Source organism: Aptenodytes patagonicus, chromosome 2 (assembly GCF_965638725.1).
Source record: "Aptenodytes patagonicus chromosome 2, bAptPat1.pri.cur, whole genome shotgun sequence".
Lineage (NCBI taxonomy): Eukaryota > Metazoa > Chordata > Aves > Sphenisciformes > Spheniscidae > Aptenodytes > Aptenodytes patagonicus.
Genome location: NC_134950.1, coordinates 7,502,497 through 7,527,810, shown reverse-complemented (window position 1 = coordinate 7,527,810; position 25,314 = coordinate 7,502,497). Strand labels below are relative to the sequence as shown.

The 25,314-nt window shown below is 39.5% G+C and overlaps 1 protein-coding gene across 2 annotated transcripts in view; it reads right to left on the bottom strand.

The window, feature by feature from the left end:
• The window catches only part of ZFAT (zinc finger and AT-hook domain containing), a 125,575-nt gene that overhangs the window by 77,400 nt on the left and 22,861 nt on the right, over positions 1 to 25,314 (bottom strand). Inside the window, exons 1-3 of one of the 2 annotated variants that reach the window (XM_076329054.1) lie at positions 23,380 to 23,668; positions 9,077 to 9,247; positions 3,621 to 3,881 (exon numbers count right to left, since the gene is read on the bottom strand). In XM_076329054.1, the coding sequence (XP_076185169.1) occupies positions 3,621 to 3,881; positions 9,077 to 9,247; positions 23,380 to 23,398 (451 nt within the window). In that variant the 5' untranslated portion in view covers positions 23,399 to 23,668. Of the gene's footprint in view, positions 1 to 3,620; positions 3,882 to 9,076; positions 9,248 to 23,379; positions 23,669 to 25,314 lie in introns of those variants that run through there. The other variant, XM_076329056.1, reaches the window with a different exon arrangement.

Here is a 25,314-nt window from a genome sequence, read left to right as displayed (position 1 = left end):
AAAAAGATATTGTAACTCTGGAATGTTCAAAGACTCTCAGTAAAATTATCCATCTAGCTCTAAGAACTTCAGCAAAGGACAAATCTCATCAAATTAGAAGTTTCAGTACTCCTTTTCTCATATACACCAAAATAAGTGTGACTTCAAGCAGTTTTTGTCTCAGGGATAGTTTACTCTAGAAAATGTTGGTATCAACCACGTCTGCTCAAGTAACTGAAATATTTGTTGAGCATTATACACACACAAAAACACACACACAAAATAAATACCTGGTGTAATACTTGCAGTACTATGTGCTGAGACAGCTACACCACTATCTGTGTATGATACATTTAGATTCAACACCATCTGATCACAACGAAGCTACAGAAAGATCTCTCAATAATCAGTAACTGGTGACAGAATAACCTGGAATTAAACCAGATTAAGGCACCTACAAGCTACATGTTTAAATTGCCATTATAGACAGAGCTCTAGTTAATACAGTCAATGGAGCCTACGAGCAATTCACCTAACCCTGTGTCGCTCCACAGGCTCCCCTAAAGTACTGACTTGATCTTTGCCGAGCATAATTAAAGCTTAGAAAACCTTGTGTATAAACACATATATGCAGACAGGTGCTACTATGGAGTAGACTCCCACCTACAGTGACAATAAATGCAAAGCAAAGCACATAAAGAAAAAACCTTTACTGATAAAACAATGGGCTCTAAATTGACTCTTACAACACAGGAAAGATCTGGTTGTCTGTCTAAATAGTTCCCTGAAAACGTAAGTTCAATACTCAGCAGTAGTCAGAAAAGCAAACATAATCTGAGGAATCATCAAGAAAAGAGTAGAACCGAAAAGAAAAATAAAAAAATTATGCCATGGTATAAACCAGAGATGCTCTTGTGTCTTGAACACCACTTGTAGTTCTGGTCCTCCATCTTAAAACAGTTACAGCAGAGTTGCTGAGAAGAATGATAAGACTGACCAGATGCATAAGCAACTTCCATATTGTCTAGTTAGTCTGTTACTTAAGACTCATACAGGATAAGAATAATCTTAATGCAAATATGAAGATTTCTAAATTATGAACCTTGTGCAAGAGGTTAATACAGCATTATTATTCACCATTTCTCAGAGTTACAGAGCAAGATGGCACCCAATGAAATGAGCAGCATCAGGTTTAAGAAACAATCAAAAGTACCACTATTTCACAAACTAGGTAATAATGCTCTTAAACTCATTAACACAGAACATACTGAAAACTAGAAACCAGACAGCTTTGTAACCCACTTAGATAAATTAAGGGTTTAACAGCTTTCAGTTGCCAATGATACGGGTGAAACCTCTAGTTCAGGGACTGTCAACAACTTTGACAACTAAGAATCTTGGTGCATTTGTCCAAGTATTTTTATTTTTAAATTATGAGCAGGTCCTCATGAAATTACATGAGCAGATTAAAAGTACATTTACAATTTCATTATTTGCTTACCGTTTCAATTTTAGACTTTTTTGTTCACATTTAGAAGGTTCATCCATCATGCTCAAAACTTTCTTCATAATGAAATTTGAGTCTGATAACAACAGAACAGCTTAAATTTCAACAGTTCATGATTTCTGAGCTGGTAAAGCAACCCAAGTATAACAAACAAACCTAGGCATAGACCATATCGTTCTTGTCCACTCCTCAGAAAGTTTTGAGCTACTCAGTGTAATCACATTTTCTTAAAGGATAATAATAATACACATGCCACTTTTAACTACATATTCAGAAATTGAAAAGTTGTCCCAAAGCAGTTCATATGGTAAAGCCAGAAGTGAAAAGTTTTCCTGTGATGGGACAGTAATCAGTAGACAACTGAAGACTGAATTTCCCAGATGTATTCCAAGGAAGAATTATCCCTTCAGGGATAAAAACAGCCCCCAATACCTTCACAGTTTGCAGTCAAGGTAGGAAGCTTTGGGCTGGAGATGTTCTAGCTGCCCTAGTCACCCACAACTGGAAGCCCTTGTTATTTGCTGCTCAAGAATGACTTATTTCACTTGATTGCTTCGCTTTTCCCAGAGAATAAATAAAAAATGTTCCATTTGCCCAAAATTGCGGCTGTTTTCTTTTTAAAGAAGGAAAAGGCTGAGCAATTTACTTTGAAAAATCTGCCAGTGTGTTGTAGCAAAACAGCTCTAGATAAGATTTAGGAGCTCTAATGAGCTAACAGGTCAAGAACAGTTAATTTGAGTTTATACTCTGATCTGAGATTTTATTTTAAAAGGACATTAGACAAGGCAACTGCCAAAATAACGCAGATGTTAACATCATACCCAGCACATACAAACAGCAAAGGTCATGGACACTTGTGATGTCAGAGGTGAGACAGCTGGAGTGAAGGTCACTATACACAGTTGAAAAATCCTACCACTGATGATAGTAAAAAAATAACAAGGTACTTTATCAAAGCAAGAGTTTCTGTGCTGTCAACATATTCTAAGCCCATTTTAATTATTCTTTGCCACAGAAGTTAAATTCTACATCCCACTGAAAGTAAAATAGTCATACTAGTTGTGTACCATAATGACAGACTGGACACAAAAGGGTAATAGAAAACTGGAGAAAAATCAATGGCAAGTTTTGTCTACAAGTAGAATTAACAGGATATCATGCTAAGCAATTATAGCAAAAGCAAAAACAATTTTAACACAAACACAAAACTCACATAACTTGGACAAATGTATTACTTTGTATGCATGTGACATTCACCTTTGAGCAAAGTTAAATAGGCAGTTGGACTAGGTGATCGTTGTAGGTCCCTTCCAACTGTTCTGTTCTGCTCTCTTCTATTCTATTCTAAATGAATATTCACTGTTGTCTTTTTAAACAGGCTTCCCAGAGGGGTGGTCAATGCCCCAAGCCTGTCAGTGTTTAAGAGGCATTTGGACAATGCCATTAATAATATGCTTTAACGTTTGGTCAGCCCTGAAGTGCAGTTGAACTAGATGATTGTTGTAGGTCCCTTCCAATTGAAAAATCTATTCTAGTCTAAAACTTCGAGAGGCTGAATATATTCAAATCAATCTTCCAGCTAAATTTAAACAATGAACTGTCATACTCCAAAGGCAGTCATTCACATAAAGTTTTGTAAAATAGAAGAGGGGAGTTTGGCATTATTTTTTATACAGTAGAACAAGCCATCCAGAAAAGCAGTCTTTAAATCTATCAAAAGAACAGGACAGAATTCAGGTTTCCCAGGTTACCTAACAGAGACACCTCTACAGGATCATCCTTCCTCACCTACGTGTGATACTTACTTGTGTGGCCCATACCACTTCTCACTGGAAAACTGTACTCCTCTTTGTGAGAAACAGAACAGTTGCTTATGCAAAAGAAGCATTTCAGGGAGTTTAAGACAATCATTAGTGCAATAAGCATTTTGACCTTTTTAAGAAAAAATAAAAATACCTTCTCTAACTTTATTCTCAGTTTTGCTTCAACATGCTTTTTACTTTAAAAGAAACAGACAATTCAATTCTATTTAAAATTAACACTGGGGATTACGATTTGTTACCAATCAGGTTAAAGCATGGAAACACACTGTTTTGCAACATGCTTCATGCATTTTTGTTGGATATTTTCTTACCTCCATCTCCTTCTTCCTCTCCTTCATTTAAAACAATAATGCAGATATGTTTCCTCAGCTGACGTGTGTTGGAGAACTTCCGATTGCATTTCCTACATTCCAAGCTGCCTGGTGAGACTTCAGCCAGTTCCGATCCTTCCTCTGTCCCAGGCGGAGTTTCTTCGCTTGGAATAGGGTTATTTTCTGCCACATCTTCATCCACACAGAACTTCTTAGTAGACCCTTTTGGTCTGCCCCTTTTCCTCTTCACTACAAGAAGGTCTAGAAAAGAAAGTTAAAGTTAAAAAGAAGCTATAATTAAATTCCACAGCTAATTAGCTAATATCCATCCGATCTTTGAAAAATAGGAATATTAAATGAAGTTCGAGAGCCTCTATCCCTAAAGCTTAAAGAAAGGTTAGCTTCACACAAACTTATTTTTAAGAAACGGTATTTGTTGGCATTTCTGCTAGCTGCAAAGCAGTAACGTGTTACTGAGATCAGCAGATGTCAAAGTGCCACAGTTTTACAGAAATTACACTGCAAGCACTCTTTTATATCGTTGTATAACTGTATCAGGAGAATTTACAGCAGTTCTCAAACATTTAAAAAGGCTTGGTGGCAAGCGCTGTGTAGCAACATACACAGGAACAGGACTCATATGGGCAACTGATACATCACCAGAACTTCTGAGGCTTATGACAGTCATTTCATTTCCTTGCTCCTTGTTTTCCTCTTTCCAGGACAAAACATATCTCAATCTACTTTGAATTAGCAATGCCAGAATTAAGTTTTTAACAATGCACATGACCATAAATTCCAGCTGTCTCTCTCTACCCAGCTTGCCACCAGCTAGGCGTTCACGCTGCATTGTACTAATCACAGTTCAAAGCACCACCTAAGATTAAGAAAACACAGTAACTGAATAGTAGTAGTACATTGTCATTCATCTGTTAGCACATAACCAAGTCTATCAGAAACGTCATCGCTTGCCTAGAAAAAAGAATTTGCTTTACTATTAAAAATAAAGTAGTATATTAAAAAAAAAAACAAACGCTTATTTCAAAGATGATTAGTTAGAAGTAGAAGTTGTAAATTGGTCATTAAAAAGATTTTAAAAGTAAGATCCTGTTTCCCCATGAACACCTTAGTTGTTTCTGGGGATTTTACACTCATCACAGACTCACTGAAAGCCATCTTTAAATTGACTGGTACTGGATGCGCAATGGCAATATTCTGGGAAGATATTCTGTGCTATGCTATATAATTATGTATGCAAAGACATAAAAAAGGTACTTCAGAAAGAGAATAATGAAATAAACTATATAAGCCTATTTTTATACTGTTCCTTCATAGGAAGTATTCACGTAAGCTTCTCTAAATCAGTCCATTTAATAATCAATTGTCTCAAAAATGTTCAAAACATGAGTAGCACAGAACATTTCCATTTAGGAGGCCTTCATGTTATTATACAGCAGAATTCTATTTAATTAATCCCTTGAAGTGTAGCTAAGCAAAATATATATATATATATATATACACACACACACACAAACACATATATCTATCTCAGTCAAATTCTACTGAGGTCTGTGATAGTTCCCATGAATTACTTGTCTGGGATCATGCTATATAAAAATAGAGGTCCACAACCAGACCGCCAGAGCACCAGCTCCTAGACAACATTTTTTAAAGCTTATTTTTTAAATAAATAAAGTTGAATAAAAGTAAACAAAATTAAAATAACAGTAACTTCACTGTTGAGCATTTTTAACTCTTCATAGATTAGACTGTAGATGATGTAGATCATGGCACACCAGCACTATGGATTCTGCTGGGCTTAATGATCCTCAGTACAGTGTTTGCCTTAAAACCAAGCTTTACCAAAACTGATTCACTAAAGGACAACACCCTTTAAGGGTAGGATTTTCCAAAGTTACTTTATCATGTACAGGAAAATGCAATACATTGATAAGACTATACACTGTAAGTGTTTCATAGATTTTTCTCCTCTGGTTTTCTACCCCTCAGCCTTAACTCAATTACATGTGTAATTAAAGTTACACATGTACAAAAGATCTTCAATAAACCATTTTAATGTTATAATGGGGCAAATATCTCTGACTCTGGAAGAGCAGGAGATGTAAGTGATCCCTATCAAATGGCCCTTTTCCTCCAAACCTGTGTAAGTGAGTAGCTCAACCCAGTCACCACACTGTTAGCTGTAGCATGATTCAAACAAAAGGTTTGTCAGAAGTCACAAAACACTTGTGCAAGTGTTAAACATCCTGAACAAATTTTAACAGCTAGATGCATTATGCAACATGAATCCTTCCTCAAACATCAGTATAGCAATCTTTTGCACAAGGTGTCATACAAATATGTGCAAATAAATCTCATCCACAGCCTTATATTGTTATCGTTATGTGTATATATATCACAGCACCTAGGAACACCTCTTATCCCCCACACCTTAATGCATGCTCTAGTTGCATCCTGTATTCAAGTAATGATGAGGCTGATGCATATGCCACATTTTAAAGTGACCTTAATGAGTTAAACTTCTTGGAGAACATTACGATAATGGAAAATACAATCCCTTTCTTGGAGAAAATTATGATACCCAGATTCTAACTTTCTTCCAGGTTTCATAATCAATAGATCAGGCCTGGAGACTGTGCTGCAGAGAGCATGTATCCCATCATGCAGATATGGCCTAAAACAAACAATGATCCATCAGGGAATATTATTATTAACAGATGAAGCTAGGGCCATCCATGCTGTCCCTCAAACCATTACCAATCTGACTAAGTAGAAGCAAAAAAAGAAGAGAGTTTTGACAAGCACTTTGAAGGAGATGGAGTTCATTATGAAAAGTTATTAAAGGAAACCCTATGCAAAAGTGGAGTATGAGTGACTACAGTTAACCAGTAAACACCTGTCATTTCCCAAACAAAGATGCCACACTCCAGCGCTCAACAAAATGTGACCTATGCATAATTTGTGTAACAGCAACATCTCTTAGAGATCTCTTAGAAAGGTGGTAGGTGCCCCATCCCTGGAAACATCAGGTTGGACAGGGCTCTGAGCAACCTGATGTACCTGAAGATGTTCCTGCTCATTGCGGGGGGGTTGGACTAGATGACCTTTAAAGGTCCCTTCCAACCCAAACCATTCTATGATTCTATTCTGTGATTCTATGATCTGCCCAGTACCCTTGGTTCCACTTGATAAAAAAATTCTAACATCATCCTACCGAAATTGTTAGGACAAATCAACTCTAAATATATCATGACCTAACTATGGCAAAGTGCCATGACTAAATAAAATTCAGCAGAGAGCATTGCCAATAAAATAACATTAGAGTAATAAACACATATTACTTACCTAGCATTTTACTTGTTCACAGTACTTATAAAATCATTAATTTATTACTCAGGCAGAACACAGAGCTCCATTAACAACTCGGCATTCACTCATCTATACCAATTCTGGAGTAGCTACAGCGTTTACCAATACTTGGAAGAGAAACTATGCTTTCAAAGGACAAAAAGATGTTCATTTATCAGCCAACGAGTACTAAAAGGAAGTTGCAATTTCTAGACTGTCATTCATCAATCACTTCTCCTTTTAGTGACAATACTGAATTACTGCAAAGAAGGGTCCACTGAAAAAAAATTATACGTTATAAACCTTTAAAGTTTTATCTGCTGCAGATTCCATAACAGAAGGGAAAAAATTGATGCCTTTTAAGAAAAACTCTTCAAATTCCTATATTCAACTGTGAAATACCCTGTTTTTTTTAAACAGAACACAGGAAATAATTAAACAGGACTTCAGAACAGAATACCCTCTTCTCCAATCAGTCTGTGTGATGGAAAAGAAGAAATATTAGAGTATGTCTATAATACGAGTTGAAATCTATGTGAAAGTAATTTTCCTTGCCATTCATAATGACAGCAGATGGCAAAGAGTTGGGCTACACAATCTGAAAAAGGTGGCATCATATGATCATACCAGATGACGAGAAGTATTTACCAAGAATAATGAAAAAGGTAACTTACGAATACATAACTTAACATATGAATATTATATTTTATATAATTAGATTTGCAAAGTTACCTTCTTGAAAGCTGCATGTGTCATTTCTGCTGCTTCAGATCATAACAGTGATTACATACCGTTCTCATAAATGTACAATGCATGCTTAACAACATACAATACAGAAAGTGCAGACAGTCCCTGACATAAATGCAAAAAGGAGTTTACATAAAAGTCTTTTTACTAAAAGGAATACGTTACAAAGTACCAGTCTCATTGTGCTCAGAAATAGTTTAATGAAGGGCTAAAAGGAAACAAAGATTTAAAAAAGGAAGATGCATTCTGCGTGCCTGAGAAATCAACTCTGTACAATTAAAATAAAATTAGAATGGCATTTTGAAACTTGATGTAGATCTGATATTTATTCATCTTCTTCTGCACACTGTTAATTTTAGGCATTGTGTGAACTAATAATCTGGTGCAATTTTTCCTCACCAACCATCTGGTGAGATAGCAGCTATAGTTGAATACTATATGACCATTATTAGAAATATCTTCTTATGTTGATGAAGTTAATATAACTATTGAATTACTTCTGGTAAATAAATTAAGAAATATCACATGCATATGTTAATGATAAAAAAATTCTTTTAGATATGATATTAGAGTGGTTTTTATTCATAAGCACTTACTTCTTAAAATCCAGAAATCATAAAGACTGGAAAATCCTAGTAGTTGTGTTAAGTAAGAGGTTTGCCAACAATATAAATCCATTGCTCAGTAAGGGTCTAAAAGAAGATATAATTACGAAGTCTGACTTATTTTGAACCCACTGCTAACATTACGAGGGATTGCAACTATAATCAGTTAAAAATGGAATGAATGTAACTTCTTCCACTGCAGAGTAAAGTTGTTCTGTATAACTAACTCAACCTTTGACTACCAGATTGCTTTATTTACTAGTGCCAATATCAAGGCACAGTTATAAATTATGAATCATGCCATTTCCTTTTTGGAATAGAACTATTAATATTATCTGAAACACAACAAGGAACAAGTTAGACAATTCAAAGGGCACCACCATTCCTAAGCCTCAAGACCCCCACCCATGGTGTCCTGGTTCCTTTCCACGGCTATTACACAATCTTCCCACTCCTATTACACAGCTTCAAATTAAAGCTGTAGGAAGCAGACTTTGCTATACTTGACATTTAAAATTAATGTCATCATCCTCTGTCACATGCTGAGTTCATCCACATCTGTCCTCCCATATACTCTGCACTGAATGAAATTCAGGTTGGCAACATACAGTGACCATTATAGAAACAAGCTATGTAAATCCTTCTATACACAATGCAGAATCACCATACCACAGGTTTTATGAAAAAAATAAATTACTGTATGAAAATTACATTCCTCTCAATTTATGAATGTACCTTCTCCATCTTTGTTTATGTTTGTGGGTACTGTTAGAGGTTGGAGCGGAATAATGATGTCATCTGCATTGGTCCCTTCTTCTGTATGCTTCTCAGAGACATGAGACAATAGTTCTGATTGATTTGGTGAAAATAAGTTACAAAGCTTGCACATGAAGATGGAATTGATCCCTGAAAAATAAGTTTAAAAAGAGGAGTTAATATTCCCAAATTTTTATTTATATTACCACTAGTTATTGAGATTTCGGTTCAATTAACACAGTAACTATCAGTTAACTTAATACACTTAACAGACAGTAACAAGCTGAAACGAAGAATGCTACACCGTTAAATTAAGACATTCATAATAAATCCCAAAATTAATTAATTGAAGAAGTGGTTAAACTTCTACCCAGATCCTCACAGGGCAAAAAATTTCTTCTGGCTCAAATCTTAGAAGTAACCAGACCCAAAAGGAAGCAGGATAGATTAGGACCTTTTTTTCCCTTCCAGCCTCAGACAACATTACAATTTCATATTTTTCTAAACATCTGATAAAATTATGTAAGACATTAAGTCATTGTCCAGGTTGGATGTGTATCATATTGGTATAAATGCAGAACATTTTATCCTTTACAAAGCAGCTCTGAAATACAGAGAAGCTGGGCCCCAAATACTAATTTATGTTCATAGACCTCGCTGTTCTTTCCTACACGTACCTAACCTTTCTACTTAACTCACCTAAACAAGTCTAATGCTCTAATTAGCTGTGTAAGTGCTGGAAACAAAAGAAGGTTAGAAAGAATTAAATACCATAAAAGATAAAAGGAAGCTTTTCCTTCACTATAGTAACATTTGTTAGAAAATAAATATATTTCATAATAAATGTATGCTTTGATATGTCATTTTTGCCTTAGCACGTTATCATGAGCATACACCGTGAGTTAAAAGTGTTAAGTGCTTGGTTTCAGGGGTCATTATCCGTAGGTGTGGCTCTGCCACTAATGAAAAAGTGGGGAGGAAGGTCAAAACATCTACAGCGCTGTAGACCACAAAATGTTGTATCATATGACAGTCACAGCTATGCAATCACATCATCTTCCTTTCTCCTTCTAGCCATTCACTTCGGAGCTGTACAAACACAAAGTTTTTCTTCTTTTATGCCAATATTTGAAAAAAAAAAAAAATCAGACTTCATCTTGACCCATCTACATGGAGAAAAATGGACAGGAATAGAAGGAAAAATTAAGAAGGGGAAAAAAAGTTTTGCTCTCAAAACAAAACACATCATATCAGCCTCAGAGGCAATATTAACATTTGACATTAACAAAAACATCTTGTATTTCATACGCTTTGACATACAAGTTCTATGAAAAATTCCTGTTGATTCAAAAAAAACCCCCAACAAACTAAAAACTTTTGAAACAGCAGCAAATGAAGAATGTCATTAAAACTTTCCTAGGTCAATGCTTTAAACAGAAATTTTACAGAACTTTTTAGGCAAAACTTTGTGGGTTTTTTTTAATTCATAGGTACTAGAGGTGTGATGTGAAAGCAAAGCCACAAGAGAGAAAATAACAATAAAGAAGGGTTAATATAAAGTTAACAATTCAGAAAAATCCTGCTAAAAAAAAGCTCACAAACTTTTGGCAGAGAGTTAATTCAGAGGACTTTATTTGCTTTCTAAAACTGCTGTCATTTGTTGTAATGGTTTGATTTTTTCCAACAGTCCCCACTCCCTTCAGTGTCCAATGAAAGCTAACAACAACCAAGAACCATTTTAACAGCACACTTGTTCTTCAGCTACATATATAAACTCCTGGCCCAGAGATTGGTTTCAATTGCTCCTCTCCCCTCCTCCTCCCTAAGGACAATTAGGGACATGCGCTCACTGAAATCAAACTGGAACAACCAATGTTATTTGAGGTACAAACCAAACCACAGATTAGCCAGGTAAGTACAGAAATAGTGTGATATTTAGTGAACTTTGGGATGAATCTGAGGGGAAGAGAACAGGGAAACTGCATTTTGGGACCTGTTTTCAAAACAATCCCAAGCAAAGATCACCACCCCTATTCAACATTATTCCCCTCCCTTCATGACACACTAATTATATGGTTCACCCCACTCAAGAAAAATCCATCTTTAAGGTGTTCTGAATGTTAAGAACAGCAGAGCTGGCTCTCTTTTACAGTTATTTGCACCTGAAACTATAACAAAAGCATCCTCATCTTCAGAAACAATACAACTACCTCAAAACTAAAAGGCAGAGTATGCCTTCATCTCTTTTAAAACATCTCTGAAAAACAACTCAAATACTGTTCCTGTTGTTTGAAATATACTCTATATTACACACACAAGCAGCTATGTAAAATGTAAAATACACTCAACGTGTTCTTAGGAGCTCAGTAGGGTTCCTTCTCAGGCATTCTGCTGTCTTGAGCACACATGCATTTCTATTTTGATTGCAGTATGTTTATAATGGAAATGTTCCTTTGAATCAGTCCCTTTGAACTAGTTCTGCTCTAGTTAGTATTATTCTTTTATTTTTATAAAAAAGTGAATGAAGCCTGTTATTGACCCAGCAGATGACGACTGTTCTCTCTAAATGTAAATGCACATTTAAGATTCACCCTACAAAACCTATGAGCATTTACCAAGAGGTTTAACTAACATCGAGCATTGAAACTCCATGATTTAGCTGACACTTCTATTTTGGTGTTTTATTTGCCACTGTTTCTGCTTCCTGACCTGCTAGCTGTTTTCCCTAGAAGTTCAGGCTCACTGCTTTGTGTCTCCTGTCTCCTCCTTCAACAGCTGTAATGCTGCTTTATCTCTCACTCTTCCTGGTGAAGACTTGGAGAGGGGCAGAAGAGAAAGTCTGTTTGGTTGTTTAAAGTGCCTGATTACACAAACCCTAGTTTAAACTCTTTTCAAGAAGCATTCTGGATTCACACGAAGTAACAAAACCACGGGAAACCATCACACAGAAGTAAAGCTGGAACAAAACCAGAAGTGAACAGACCAGGTGGCAGAGAACAGTGTGAGTGTTAGTGAAGGTGCAGAAAGCATCAGGAGAATACGCGGAAGATGCACGTGCTTTGCTCAGAGGTGGAAACAAAACTGAGTAAATAAATTATTTTAGGAAGAATGACTGGAAAAGGAGATCATAAAGCAGAGGATAAACCGTGCTGGTCACAGGCCTAAACAACTAGATTAGGAGTAAGTAAACAATAACTGATTAACCAGTTGCCAATTAGGTGGTGTAGCAATACAGCAACGAATTATAGTCAATTAAGTGTAAAAATCAAATAAGCAATAAGTTAATTAACTATGCAGGGAATCAATGATTAATTAGTGAATAATTAATTATGTAGGAAATCAACAGAGCAATTAATTAGACAGCAATTAAATATGCAGAGAAAGAAAGGAAGAGTAATCAAGTATGCAGGTAAACAAACAACAGGAATTTCAGCCAAAACCAATTTGGAACATTCCATTCACTAAACATGCTTTGTGTTAATTCATTGTCTTCAGTTTGCCCATATAAACTGTGCTAAGTGTACACTGAAATAAATAATACCAGTTATTTTCTTCTAAAATGGAGAAGTGGCAAATTAAGCTATAATGTAAGTGAAGCTATTTCGATTTTTTTTTTTTTTTTTTTTTAATTCTTCGAAAGATCTCAGGGTATTTCTTAATTAGTCAATTTTTTTTCTTTATACCGAGCACGTATACAGCAAAGGGAGATCAACAAATGGATTACTAAAGACAAATAGAAAATTGAAGACTAGGAAGCGGGTTCCCTTATTCCCATTCCCTTTCATGAAGTATAAAACAGTACGTGTCCTGTTTCACTTTAAAGTTGGAGTGGGAGGAGAGAAAGGGGCAGAAAGAAGCACTTATATTAGAAAAATCACTGAAATTAACAGTATTTAAGGGAATCAGGTAATACATTATTGCCATATATACTTTCAATCATTGTATGACAAAACCTAGTCCAGAGTTAATTTTAACTAATCAAAAACTTTAATTTTGCATAAAAGGCAAGCTACGGGTTGGGTATTGTTTTAAGTAACTATTATCACAAGAAACACAGAGCAAGGAAACAAATCTGTATTTATATGCCATAAATCATTCTACTGTATCCAAAACTTTTCACCACCCTTTTCAGTGCAGGCAATAGTTGAAAACTTCTGTAATTGACTTTGAAGTTCTGCAGCTGTTAAAAGGAACTAGAACTCCATAGTTAAATACAAAAATAAAAATTCACCGGATATCTATCGGCCTGTGGAATAACGAAGTTGATGGTACGCATACTTATGCACCTGGTCAACCTTCCTACAATACACAGCAATCAAGTTCTGAATATGAACAACTGCTTATTTACTTCTAAACTTACAACAGAGCTGAAACAAACCTTGCTGCCTCATCACCATCAAATCCTTAACAAGAACTTTCTGCAATTAAAAATCTCGTATGTTATTCTTATATTAGGACTTTCTCTTGTTGGGTTTTTCCCTTTATTTTTTTTAATGACAATCAGGTATTTGTGATTGTATTACAGACAATTAGTAATGCTAATGGTGAAAGTGAAAAAAGAATAAAGTACATTAAATCTAAAAGATTTCCTCCCACCTTCAGCATATGTAATATAATCTTTATTCTCAGTTTAGTAACTCCTTTACCTCTTAAGTTATACTAGTGTTTGTTTCCAGTTCTTCCCTCCCCCCCCCCACTTCCTATCATGCATTTTTAACTTTTCCCTTTCTGTCTCCTGCATCTCTTATGCCATGCTTTCTACCAGACTCTCTCTTCTCTCTCCCTGTTCCTTACTACACACTTCCAAGCTTTCAACATAGCTACTCATGCTAACTTGTACTTCTGTTTCCAACCTCCCTTTTTCTTGCAGCTACAAGAACTTTGCCCCTCTCTGTTGAGGCCTGGTTGGAATCCAACAGTACTTGGTTTTAGCTTAAAATCTTAAAGGTAAACATAGCTTCCAGGTTTCACAAGATTTAGACAGGTCAGATCTAAAGCTACCACAGTCTTCGTCGGGCATATTATACCGTACGGCTACCAGACACTGCCTTACTGAATCCTGCCAGAAGATTCAGGTATTAACTCAGATTAAGTAAGAAACTCTATCTTTATTTCCAGGGTTAACACCCAGTTACACCACAGAGAAAACCACCATGTCTCTCTTCCAGCAGTACTTCTTCCTGTAAAGACACAATTTAAGCCACTGATTTGCCATTTTCTACCCCAGCAAAACAGCTAGAGGATCTCCATGTACTTAGCCACAGACATGGTTCCTCACATGCTCAAACCTAAACTCCCTTTGCTTCTATCTTCCTATCTACAAGCACATCAAGGTTTGCAAAGAAAGGCCTGGTGGTGGTGGTAGGTTCTTTATGGAACCTGCTAGAATTATTAGAAACACAAATGCATGCCTTCAGCTCAGAATCACGTCCTCGGGTCTATTCTCCTTCTCCCAGTTCCACACCACCGACTCCTTCTCCAGTGTCTGGCCCCGTTTCCAGTTTGCTGTGGGTCACTCAACTCCCTGCTCCAGTTCACTGGGCAGCTCGGCAAGAGCGCACAGGGAGCGGTGCAGCGGGGAGCACACAGCAGCCCCGACGTTCCATCGCTTCACCTGATGCGCAGGTCCGCAGGACCGCTTACTCTTCGCCACTAAGGTTTTCCGACTCGGGAGTAAGTCATGCCATAGCACGCAGCACTTGTTGCAAATTCAATTATTAGGTGAAAAGTTTGTTTTGTTTTTTTAACACTCTCTGTATGAAAGCTCTTAAAAATAATTGTATGAAAGTCTTTCTTCTGTTGTGCATCCAAGGGTACAGCCAGGAAACAGAATGTAGTGAGCCAAGAATGAGATGAGAAACATCAACTTCTTAAATAAGATTTTAGTCTTATCATTTATAAGGGAATGTGGAAGGTGAGAGTCTGCTTCATTAGGGCTATCTGATTAACAATATTTTCAATGCAAAGGAGGTCAATAAGTTAACGGGATAAATGATGAACAAGAATACACAGACACAAACCTGGCAGACAAGAGGTAACAGAGAATGCCAAGGACCAAAACTCTCCAGTTACTAATTGATGGGACACCAAGAAACTGCAGGCACAGCTTTGGAGACGGCCACCTGGACTTTGTCACTGGTAAGAAAAGGGAAACAAGAAGGTCTGGGATACTTTAGGAGCATCTGTGGGACTATGTGTATTTGGTTTACATGACAAGGTTTTGGTAGCGGAGGGGAGGCTGCAGGGGTGGCTCCTGTGAGAAGACACCAGGAGCTGCCCCCATGTCAGACAGAGCCAGTTCCAGCGGGCTCCAAGACAGCCCCACCACTGCCCAAAGCTGAGTCCATCAGTGATGTTGGTAGTGTCTCTGTGACAACATATTTAAGAAAGGGTAAAATACGTTGTGCAGCAGCTGTGAGAAAGGAGTGAGAACATGTGAAAGAAACAACTCTGCAGACACCAAGGTCAGTGAAGAAGGAGGCAGAGGAGGTGCTCCAAGCACCGGAGCAGAGATTCCCCCTGCAGCCCGTGGTGAAGACCATGGTGAGGCAGGCTGTCCCCGTGCAGCCCATGGAGGTTAACGGTGGAGCAGATATCCACCTGCAGCCCATGGAGGACCCCATGCCGGAGCAGGTGGATGTGCCCTGAAGGAAGCTGCAACACGCAGAGAGGAGCCCACGCAGGAGCAGGCTCCTGGCAGAGGCCGCGGCCCGTGGAGGGGAGCCCATGCAGAAGCAGGTTTTCTGGCAGGACCTGTGGTCCCATGGGGGACCCACGCTGGAGCAGTCCATTCCTGAAGGACCGTACCCTGTGGAAAGGACCCACACTGGAACAGCTTGTGAGAAACTGTCTCCCGTGGGAGAGACCCCATGCTGGAGCAGGGGAAGAGCGTGAGGAAGAAGGAGCGGCAGAGACAACGTGTTACGAGCTGACCACAACCCCCATTCACCATCCCCACTTCCAGCCACTGGGATGGGACCACTGCGTGTCCCAGGCACAGCTACTGGGGGGCTGGGGTGAGTGAAGTGAGTAAGGGGCTCAGCACCAGCAGCTGGAGTGGGACCACTGGTCACAGCCCGTGTGCCTGGTGCCAGCTGCTGGGTGGGGCACGGACAAGCGTCTGCATCTTCCCCAAACCTGGTGTGTGGGTGTCATATTGGATGGACAGAGGGGCCACGCCAGTACCCGGGGGATCCGTGAACATGCGTGTGCTTGTGAATCTAGAGAGTGCTCTGTGTGTGCCTTCACCAGTGAACTTCAATCTCTACCAGCCGAAGAGGAGGACTTGGCTGTCTCTACTTATATTTTACGTGAGTCCTGTACGTAGGTGCTGTTGAAGGCAGTGCCTCCCATGTTGGTGTCTCGTTTGTTTGGTGTGTGCAGAGTATGTCTCAGGAATACATACTCAGCTCTGCCGCTGGCTGAGTCTGCAAGTGGGAAAGCAGCAGCCACGTCCATCAGCCTGCGACAGGGACTCCCCCAGGATACCCCCCAGAATGTTGTTTCTGATCTTTCTCCAACAAGTTTTACTTCCTTAAGGTGTGCTACTCTCAAATCTGCAAGCCCATACCTATAAAAACAGCTATGCTTGAGGACCAAGGAAAAACAAATCCTGCGGTCCCACCTAAATATATCTCAGCACTGGACTATAGTGAGAGATAACTGCCTAAAATCCTGCACTAATTTCAAAATACTCCTAAAATAATTACTTATGCTTATAAAAACTCCCAATATCTAACACTTTAACAATGTCTACTACTAGCTAACACAAACGTTACAATACAATCAGAAACAAATTGTAGTTTCATCTACCAGCAAAGCATAGCACTGCATCACTGTCCAACAAGCTTGTAAAAAGAGATTTATGTTACTTCAGTACCTGACTTCCTCACTGTTCTGCCACTGCTCTCCCCCTGCACTATGTTATCTTGAAATCTGCAATTATTAGATCACAGCTCTATTACCTACAAGCTGTCTTTATTCAATGGAGTTAAATTTTCCATTGTAATACCAAACAATGTAATAATAGGCTAATGTGAGAATTACTGAGAAAATACAAGGATTTCTGTTAAAATCTCAAGTGCAATAAAAAGTGGGCACAATTCTTCCAATAAAACTATTGTTTTTATTAAAGAACTCTTCATACACAAGTGCTGAGCATGTAAGATATTGAAGTGTCTAAGAAGAATAAACAAGACTTTTCCTTGACAGCTTCTTTAGGTAGAAGTATTGAAACCATGAGATAACAGTTAATATGAGAGCAACAGGTAAAAAGCCAGTAATTTGTGTTTAATACAAGCAACATTATTCCTCAGCAAAAAAATTATTTGAACTGAACAGGAAAGAATTGGCACATACAGTACAATGAGTTATGATATCCTATACTAATGTCAAATACATGAAAAATATTTTTCTTAGACATCAGATCTTATTCCTCTGTATGCATTAGAGATTTTTTTCATTTTCAATGCTATTTCAAATACATGACATTTTCAAAAACAGGTTATAATGTAGCTCTGATTTTTATTACTTAACTGGAGGGACACTTTTTTGTTGTTAGGTTTTTTACTTAAAATCTACTTTATTCTGTTTAAAAAAAGAAATCAAAATATTTTTTAAAATACTGTGAAATGTATGATTATGCGTTTTTAATACCTTCAAGTAATCAGTACTATTTCATAATTTCAGTAAAATGTACATAACCGTCAGCTGCATTTTTCTATCTTACAAAAAAAGGCTCTTTAAATGAATGTAAGTTTTGATTACATACACTTCAACCTCAGAAGGCTATATTTAGGCATAGATTTATTCCCTAGACCTCTTCCTCAACCTTATAACATTTTAGTTATCATTTTAATAAAGACGCTGGTATAAACTAATTTTATTTCTCTTCATTTGATAGTGCAAAAAAGAAAAAAAAACAGTATTTGTTTCCTGCTATTTTCTCTATTTTGATTAATCAAGAAATTAATAGGCAGGATTACGGCATATCTCCAAATCAAAAGTATTATCTTCATTAAGTGTTTAAAAAAAAAAGGGTATATAAAACCTGCCACTATTTGCTACCATTAGAACAGCAGCATCGCAAGTATCCCATGTTCAAAGCTAACAAATTAACTGTACTAAAAGCAGCAGGCCAGAGAGAATAGAAAGCTATTTCAGGGCTTCCTTCATCTGAATTTGAACTATTCTGAATAGTAAGCAACTATTTTTTAATTCACCAGCACAGGTTGACTACTGAGACAAAACCTGCAACACAGAATACGTCCAGTCAAGGAAAAGGAGCACCGGACCACGTCTGTTCTCACTTTTAGCTGCCAAGGAAAATCAGGACAACTTAATTATCATTATTTAAATGCCACAAACATTTTTTATTTTAACATTAAGAAAGAAAGGTAGGGCAATGTTGATATAGGATGTATTCCTGCAAAAACTAAAAGATGATACTAAAATCAATACCACTTAATATGATGGTTTTATGGAAAACCTAATCATATACATTCAACATTTTTTCCAACAAGGCCACAAGCTTAGTTTACAAGGTAAACTACATCTATAGAGGCTCTCAGATATTACAGAAAGGTACACAGTATGTAAGATTAAATTACACTGAAGTTTATGAATGTTTCTGATTAAGAAATAAACTGCATTTAAAAATCTACACAATACAAATACACTACGACAGAGGAAATAAAAGCAGGGGGAAAAAAAGCACTAGTTAAGGTGCTTGAGACATGAATGCATGACGGTGCTGTTGCGAGCAGAACTAAGTTGATAGTTTCATATATACCTAAGGGAACGTTACAAGTTGAAAAACATAGAGGAGCAACGGGCTTCATCCAACCCAAAATTTAAGAGATTATGAAAATGTTTTTAAATTAAAGACTGAAGGGTAGGTGGCAAATGCAAAAGACCACAAAGATCAAGGTGATTCACCTTGCAGTGGTGAAGACTATTTTCAAATGAAGGATGACACAGAAGTTAGTAAAATTTTAACAGGAAACAACGAAGAACAGTTGAAACAAATTGTTGGGTTTGCTTTCCATTTCTTTGTAGTTGCTTTTATAAAGATAAATCTACATACAAGAAGCCTAATAAGGTGTCAAAACCAGAATGCCTAGCTGCGACGAGGATTATTGACAGACATGCATTCAAACAAGTTTCTGAAAAATATTGCTGTAATGCCAGTGGGACACTACCACCTCAAATTATCGTAGGATGTATTGTTTGTGAAGCAATGCCATCTGTTAGAAGCAGCTTAGGGTCAAATCTGATTAACGGGCTTTTTTAACAAGGTAACAGAATCCCTGCGGACTGAAATACTCACTTTGTACAGAAAAGCACAGCGTTAGGACTACATTAGCAACAGTCTGACCACAATGGCAGGAATGACTGTGACACACTGAAGGGGATAAAAGAGGTTACAAAGACAGAAACAACAATATATTGTAGGCTTCAATTACCCTTATGCAGATTGGTTAAATATCAGGTCAGGACAGGATGCCAAGACTAAATGTTCAGACACCATTAATGACTGCTTCACCCAGCAAGCAGTCAGGGAAACCACATGAGGAGAAACAGTTCTTGACTTTATCAGAAGTAAAACACAGGACTGAATTCAAAGCGACACACTCTGTGACCGTGATTAAAGCAGCACTCAAAAATCCTTTAAAAGGGTGATAAAGAGCCAAATGTTTGTGTTTAACATCAACAATGTGAACTATATAAAGATAATCTTTAACAAAACAAAAACAAACCACAAAAAGGACTAAAAAGGCTTCAAGAGGAGTTAAATCCTTGAAAGCAGCATGAAGACTATTTAAAAGCATCATATTTGATGCTAATCATCAAAGAAGATTTTAGAAAGGGGAGGGAAAATATCTAGCACAGCTAAATAGCAGTGAAAGGAAGCTTTAGTAGAAGAAAACATCTTTATAAAAGTTAAAGTTTTGTCCACCGAGGAAAACAAAAAAAGATTGGAAATTGTGACAAATTAAAAGTAAAAACACAGCAAGGCAGGTCAATAAGGATAATTTTATCAACTTGAAAAATAAAAAGCAGAATGCAGCATTTTTTTAAAAAACAATTCAACAGTAACAGGCCTGCCTGAAAGCCTGTGCAGTAAAAAGTAATCTGTGTATGAAAAGACCCTTCAAAGAAGGTGAGCCCGTAGCAAAACAAGGTTTTTAATTTGGTGCCGCTCTATAAGGGGTTGGAGAGGTTTTCTATGAGACCTCTCAATTCCGGCAAACACTTTAAAGACAGCCTCAAAACAAAGCTAAGAACTGCACTACTCAAAACCAAAACCTTACAGTTACAATAGACAGTTCTATAAAAAAGATGGTCCTATAACATGTAGACCTATAAAAAACAGAAAAGAAGATTACTGCTGCAGAAGTCCATACTGGGCTTACATCTTTGGATATTGTTCCTCTAACTTGAAAAACTAAAAAACTAAAAAAATAACGGTAACAATTTAAAAATAATTCTTAAAAGGTACAAAGATAAGGACAATCAACAACACAGCACAGTTCCATACGAGAAGCATTTAAATTAGAGTTTTCCAGCCTGGGAAGGATGGAGCTGAGGGGTGGAGAAAAGGCAAAGAGTAGAATGAAAAACTATGAAATCACATGTGACATGGGGGAGATGACCAGCAAATGATCCCTCTGAAGTTACTGTCTGCTCTTCCCAGTTGATCCTTCCCTGCACTAGAAGAAGCAGAGAACATGAAAGGAGGCAGTTCTTCGTATAACTGCAAGATCACATCCACTTGGAGTTAAAATTATTGGAAGGGAAGGCCATCAAGAACTAGTAAGTGGAAAGACACTGTTCAGGGCTCAGCAAGGCCATCAGAAGGCCTACGAGAGTATTCTGGACAAATATCACTGTGCACTTGCCCTGTTCTTACACTTCTCTATTTAGACATCCCTCATGAGTGACTGTTAGAGAGACGATGTGTCAGGCAGCCACAAAATTAAGATCCAGATTATTTATGCTTTCTTAGATTTCTTCTAAATCACAATAGCACTACACAATGTAGACTCTAACACAGCTCAGTTACTACAGCATTCAAATATTTCACCAATGTAACACAGCAACTCTGAAAATCTCCAAATATTTGACATAAAGACATCCTTATCTCCAATACAAAGGTAGAGAAACAGACTAGTAATGGGCTAGAGTTCTGCTTTTCGGTAGACCAATTTTAGATGGTTAACCTGGGTTATTGGAAGTCTAAGTATCCAGGTTACATTGACTTGCTTCAGAGTTAGTTGTCTAAGATACTACCAAAAACCAGAGCCTGCCTCATGCCACATGATGAAACAGCTGCCCCAACAGGAAAAGGGCACAAGGCTCTTATCTCTCTTCTTCGTCTGAGGCACGTCCTCACACTCTCACCACAACCAAGCATGCTGTATTTAACTAGTCTGTTACTAGATTTGTCAAAAGAAACTTGTGTTTAAAACTGCTGAAATTTAGCTAATAAAAGCACATAAAAACATACGTAACACACACTTATCCTGGCTAGAATATACAAAATTCAGAACTGGATGAAAAAGGATGTTCTAATAACTACGAAACTAATTTATCTGCAGCAGTTTAGAATAATCAGTTTATCAAACCTCTAAACAAAGTATCTTTCCATCATTAAAAAAAAAGCACCTTATTATATACACTTACAGTAAAACACTGGGTTTTTTAATGTTCCAAGATCGCCCTCATGTGGCTAAGTGCAACACTGTTGAAGTTACCACTAAAACACACCGTCAGACAGTATCGTAACCTAAGCCATGCTACCAGAGATACCGAAAACACTGGGCACCTCTCAAAAGAATAAGCACGAACATTGGCATCAGGATGCCCTGGTTGAAATGTTCTGAACCTGATTTTTGGAAGCACACTTGACAGAAATGCATCTGCAGTCAGATACAGTTCTGCAGTTGCAACATCGAACATACTGGACACTTGTGACAGTTCTGGCTTCAACTACCCTCAGAACACTCTTCATTAAGACAAACGTGCTTGAATAAATATGGATTTATTAGCAGCAGTAGTAGTACTAGTAGTAAGAGAATTAATTTCTCACCTAAAGTTGGATCAGAGAATATAAAGCAGTCCTGGAATGCTTTTACAACAGTACTTAAGTAACACAGCACGTTAGATATTCAGCTATTTAGACACAAGTTTTCTCCCGATAGTGATGTTCTCTTTGGCATAAAATCCTCTTTGAGTTGTAAACTAATTGTCTGCAAATACTCCACAAGACAGATAGAAATAACTTAGGATTCTAAAAATTAAAATGTCATCTCAGGGAATGACAACCGAAAGCCAAATTTGAGCATACAGGGTAATTAACTAGCACCAAATTATTGCAACATCACTTCACAAACTTGTACTGCCACGAACACACAGGGATTGTGAAACGCAGAAAGCATGTACACAGTATTACTATGGCTATCATGTCTGCGTAATTTTACCTACATGTGTCATCCCCATGGAAGTCAGGCCAATATAAGGCACATAAAGGACTGAGATGACAGTGCTGTGGAAGCGTCTAACTTTAACTTGTTACCTCCCTTCTGCAGCTGAACTCTGAGGCTCTTAAGCTAAAACTACACAAGCCATCAAAGGGAAGCGTGTTTTAAATCCAGATGTGCATGAGGCCAATACAAACAGCAGGCAGCCCGACAGCTGCTCTTTTCCAGGTGTTCCCCGACACGCTCCTGAAGAGGAGCGACGGGACAGGCAGCCGGGGCTCCCCCGCTCGGGCTGCCCCAGCCCCCCGGCGCCCTCCCAGGCACCACCCGGAGCCCCCTGACGGCGGAGGGACCCGCTCGGCCCGGCGGGCCACGGCAGCCTCCTCCGCAGGGAGACCGCGCTGGGGCAGCCCCGGCGCCTCCCCACAGGCACACGGCGGCCCGCGGCCCTCCTCAACCCCGCCGTGGGGCGCCCCCCGGCCTAGGCCCCGGCTCCCCAGGTGAGGCAGCTCCACAAACCCCCAGGGCGGCTGACAGCCGCTGCCCCTCACCACCACCCCCTTTGCCGCCAGCGAAGGCGCGACGACGGTCGGGGCGGGGGGAGCAGCAGCCGGCCCGCCTGTGAGGGAACTAGTTCTCGTGCGGACGGAGACGTGACAACAAACGCCCGCCGGAACTACTTTCTCCCCCCCCCTCCAGCCAGCGCCGGCCCCGCTCCAAGAGGATCCGTGCGCGCTCCCCCGCCCTGCCCGGCCCGCCACTTGCGGCCGGCCCCGCACCACACCGCACAGCCCCGCTCACCTGCAGCCGCAGCCTCCATAACCGCGGCGGGGAAGGGGCGGGGGGGCAGCGGGGCAGCTGACCGACAGCCAAGCGGCGCGCCCCGGTTTAAAAAGAAAAGGGGAGGGGGGGGGAAGGGAAAAACCGAAATCACTTCCGCGCCAGCGGGCCGGGCTCAGGCGGGCGGCGCCGAGGCCCCGCGGGCCCCCCAGTTCGGTAAAGAAAATATTATTTTAATCGGCGGGGGCGGGACAAGCCGGCCGGCGGGTTATGGCGAATCTGCCGCGCCCGACACGGCGGCTTCTTCCTCCGCGCCGTCGCACAGAGAGCGCGAGGGCAGGGAGGGGGAGAGGGCGGGGCGCGAGGGCAGGGAGGGGGAGAGGGCGGGGCGCGAGGGCAGGGAGGGAGCGCACGCGCCGCCGCACGGCTGAGCCGCGGACCGTCGGGCGGCGCCTGCGCGGTCGCGGCGTCGCGTCCTGCCGTCGGGCGCGCGCTCGCGCTGCCTGGTCTCCTCAGCCGTGCCCGCGGGGCAGCCTCCGCCTCCGCCCCCCGCGGGCCGTTAAGGGCTGGGATCCCGGCGGGACAGGGCTCGGGAGCAGGGAGGCAAGGGGGATGCCCCTCCGGTCACCGCCCAAGCCGCGGCTGACCCGAGGCTCCACTGAGGTGAAGTCTCCGTGCCCCTCTCCGCCGCGCGGGCCGGGAGCAGCCTCATCCCTGCCCCGGGACCCTGAGGAGGCTGGGACTCGCACGGTTCATACTGACACAGCCCTTCGATACCGAAGCCGTTTTAATTTACCACCAATGATTACAAACGGGTGTCTTAACGAACCTGGTACATCTGCATATTTACTACAAGATCATTGGACAAGCTTGGAGGAAAATACAATTTCCACCTTATTAGCAAGTCCATGAACAAACGTTAGTGATGTGTAGTCCAGATGGATATTTAGCCTCATGCCTAGGACCGTGACTGTTCTACAAGTTTGTTTTTATGCGAGTGCACTTCAGAAGTTTTACATTTGCCTCAGCAAGCCATATATCAACATGTATCAACAGCCTGGTGAATCGCCCTAATTTTTTGATGCGGCTCCTAAGTTATGAATTTGGGTATTAAATTATTTCTTTAGTTTTTTTTTTTCTCAATAGGACCTTGAAGACAGGTACTTGCATGATGCAGCACAACTAGTGCCGCTGGAATACTCACAAACACCCACTTCTGCCTCATGTTTTTCTGTTTTGTTGCTTTTCTGTTTTGTTTCTACACTAACAACCACTGAATACAAGTTTGATCACTTTCGCTCTTAAATTATCATAAATGCTGTATGTATTCAATATTAGTGAATTTAGTGTTGAATTCCATAATGTCTGTTACTGTAGTTAATTTCAGTACAAATGACTGTGTAGGAATCTCATTATACTTCCTAAACATTAACAGTATTATATTATTTTTTTTGTCATACAGCAGATGTACTCAATTAAGTGTGAAGAGTAAAAATTGTGAAAACAAGAATTCATTTCAGTGTTAATTACAGTAATAAACCTAAATAATTTCCTGTTGTAAGAGAAGTAATGCATACATATTAACTGAGAAATAGATTATAAAAGTATTTTTTAAACACCACTGCTTATATCTCATAGAATCATTAAGGTTGGAAAAGACCTCTAAGATCATCGAGTCCAACCGTCAACCCAACACCACCAGGCCCACTAAACCATGTCCTTAAGCGCCTCATCTACACGTCTTTTAAATACCTCCAGGGATGGGGACTCCACCACTTCCCTGGGCAGCCTGTTCCAGTGCTTCACAACCCTTTCAGTGAGGAAATTTTTCCTCACGTCCAATCTAAACCTCCCCTGGCGCAAGTTGAGGCCATTTCCTCTCGTCCTATCGCTTGTTACTTGGGAGAAGAGACCGACACCCACCTCACTACAACCTCCTTTCAGGGAGTTGTAGAG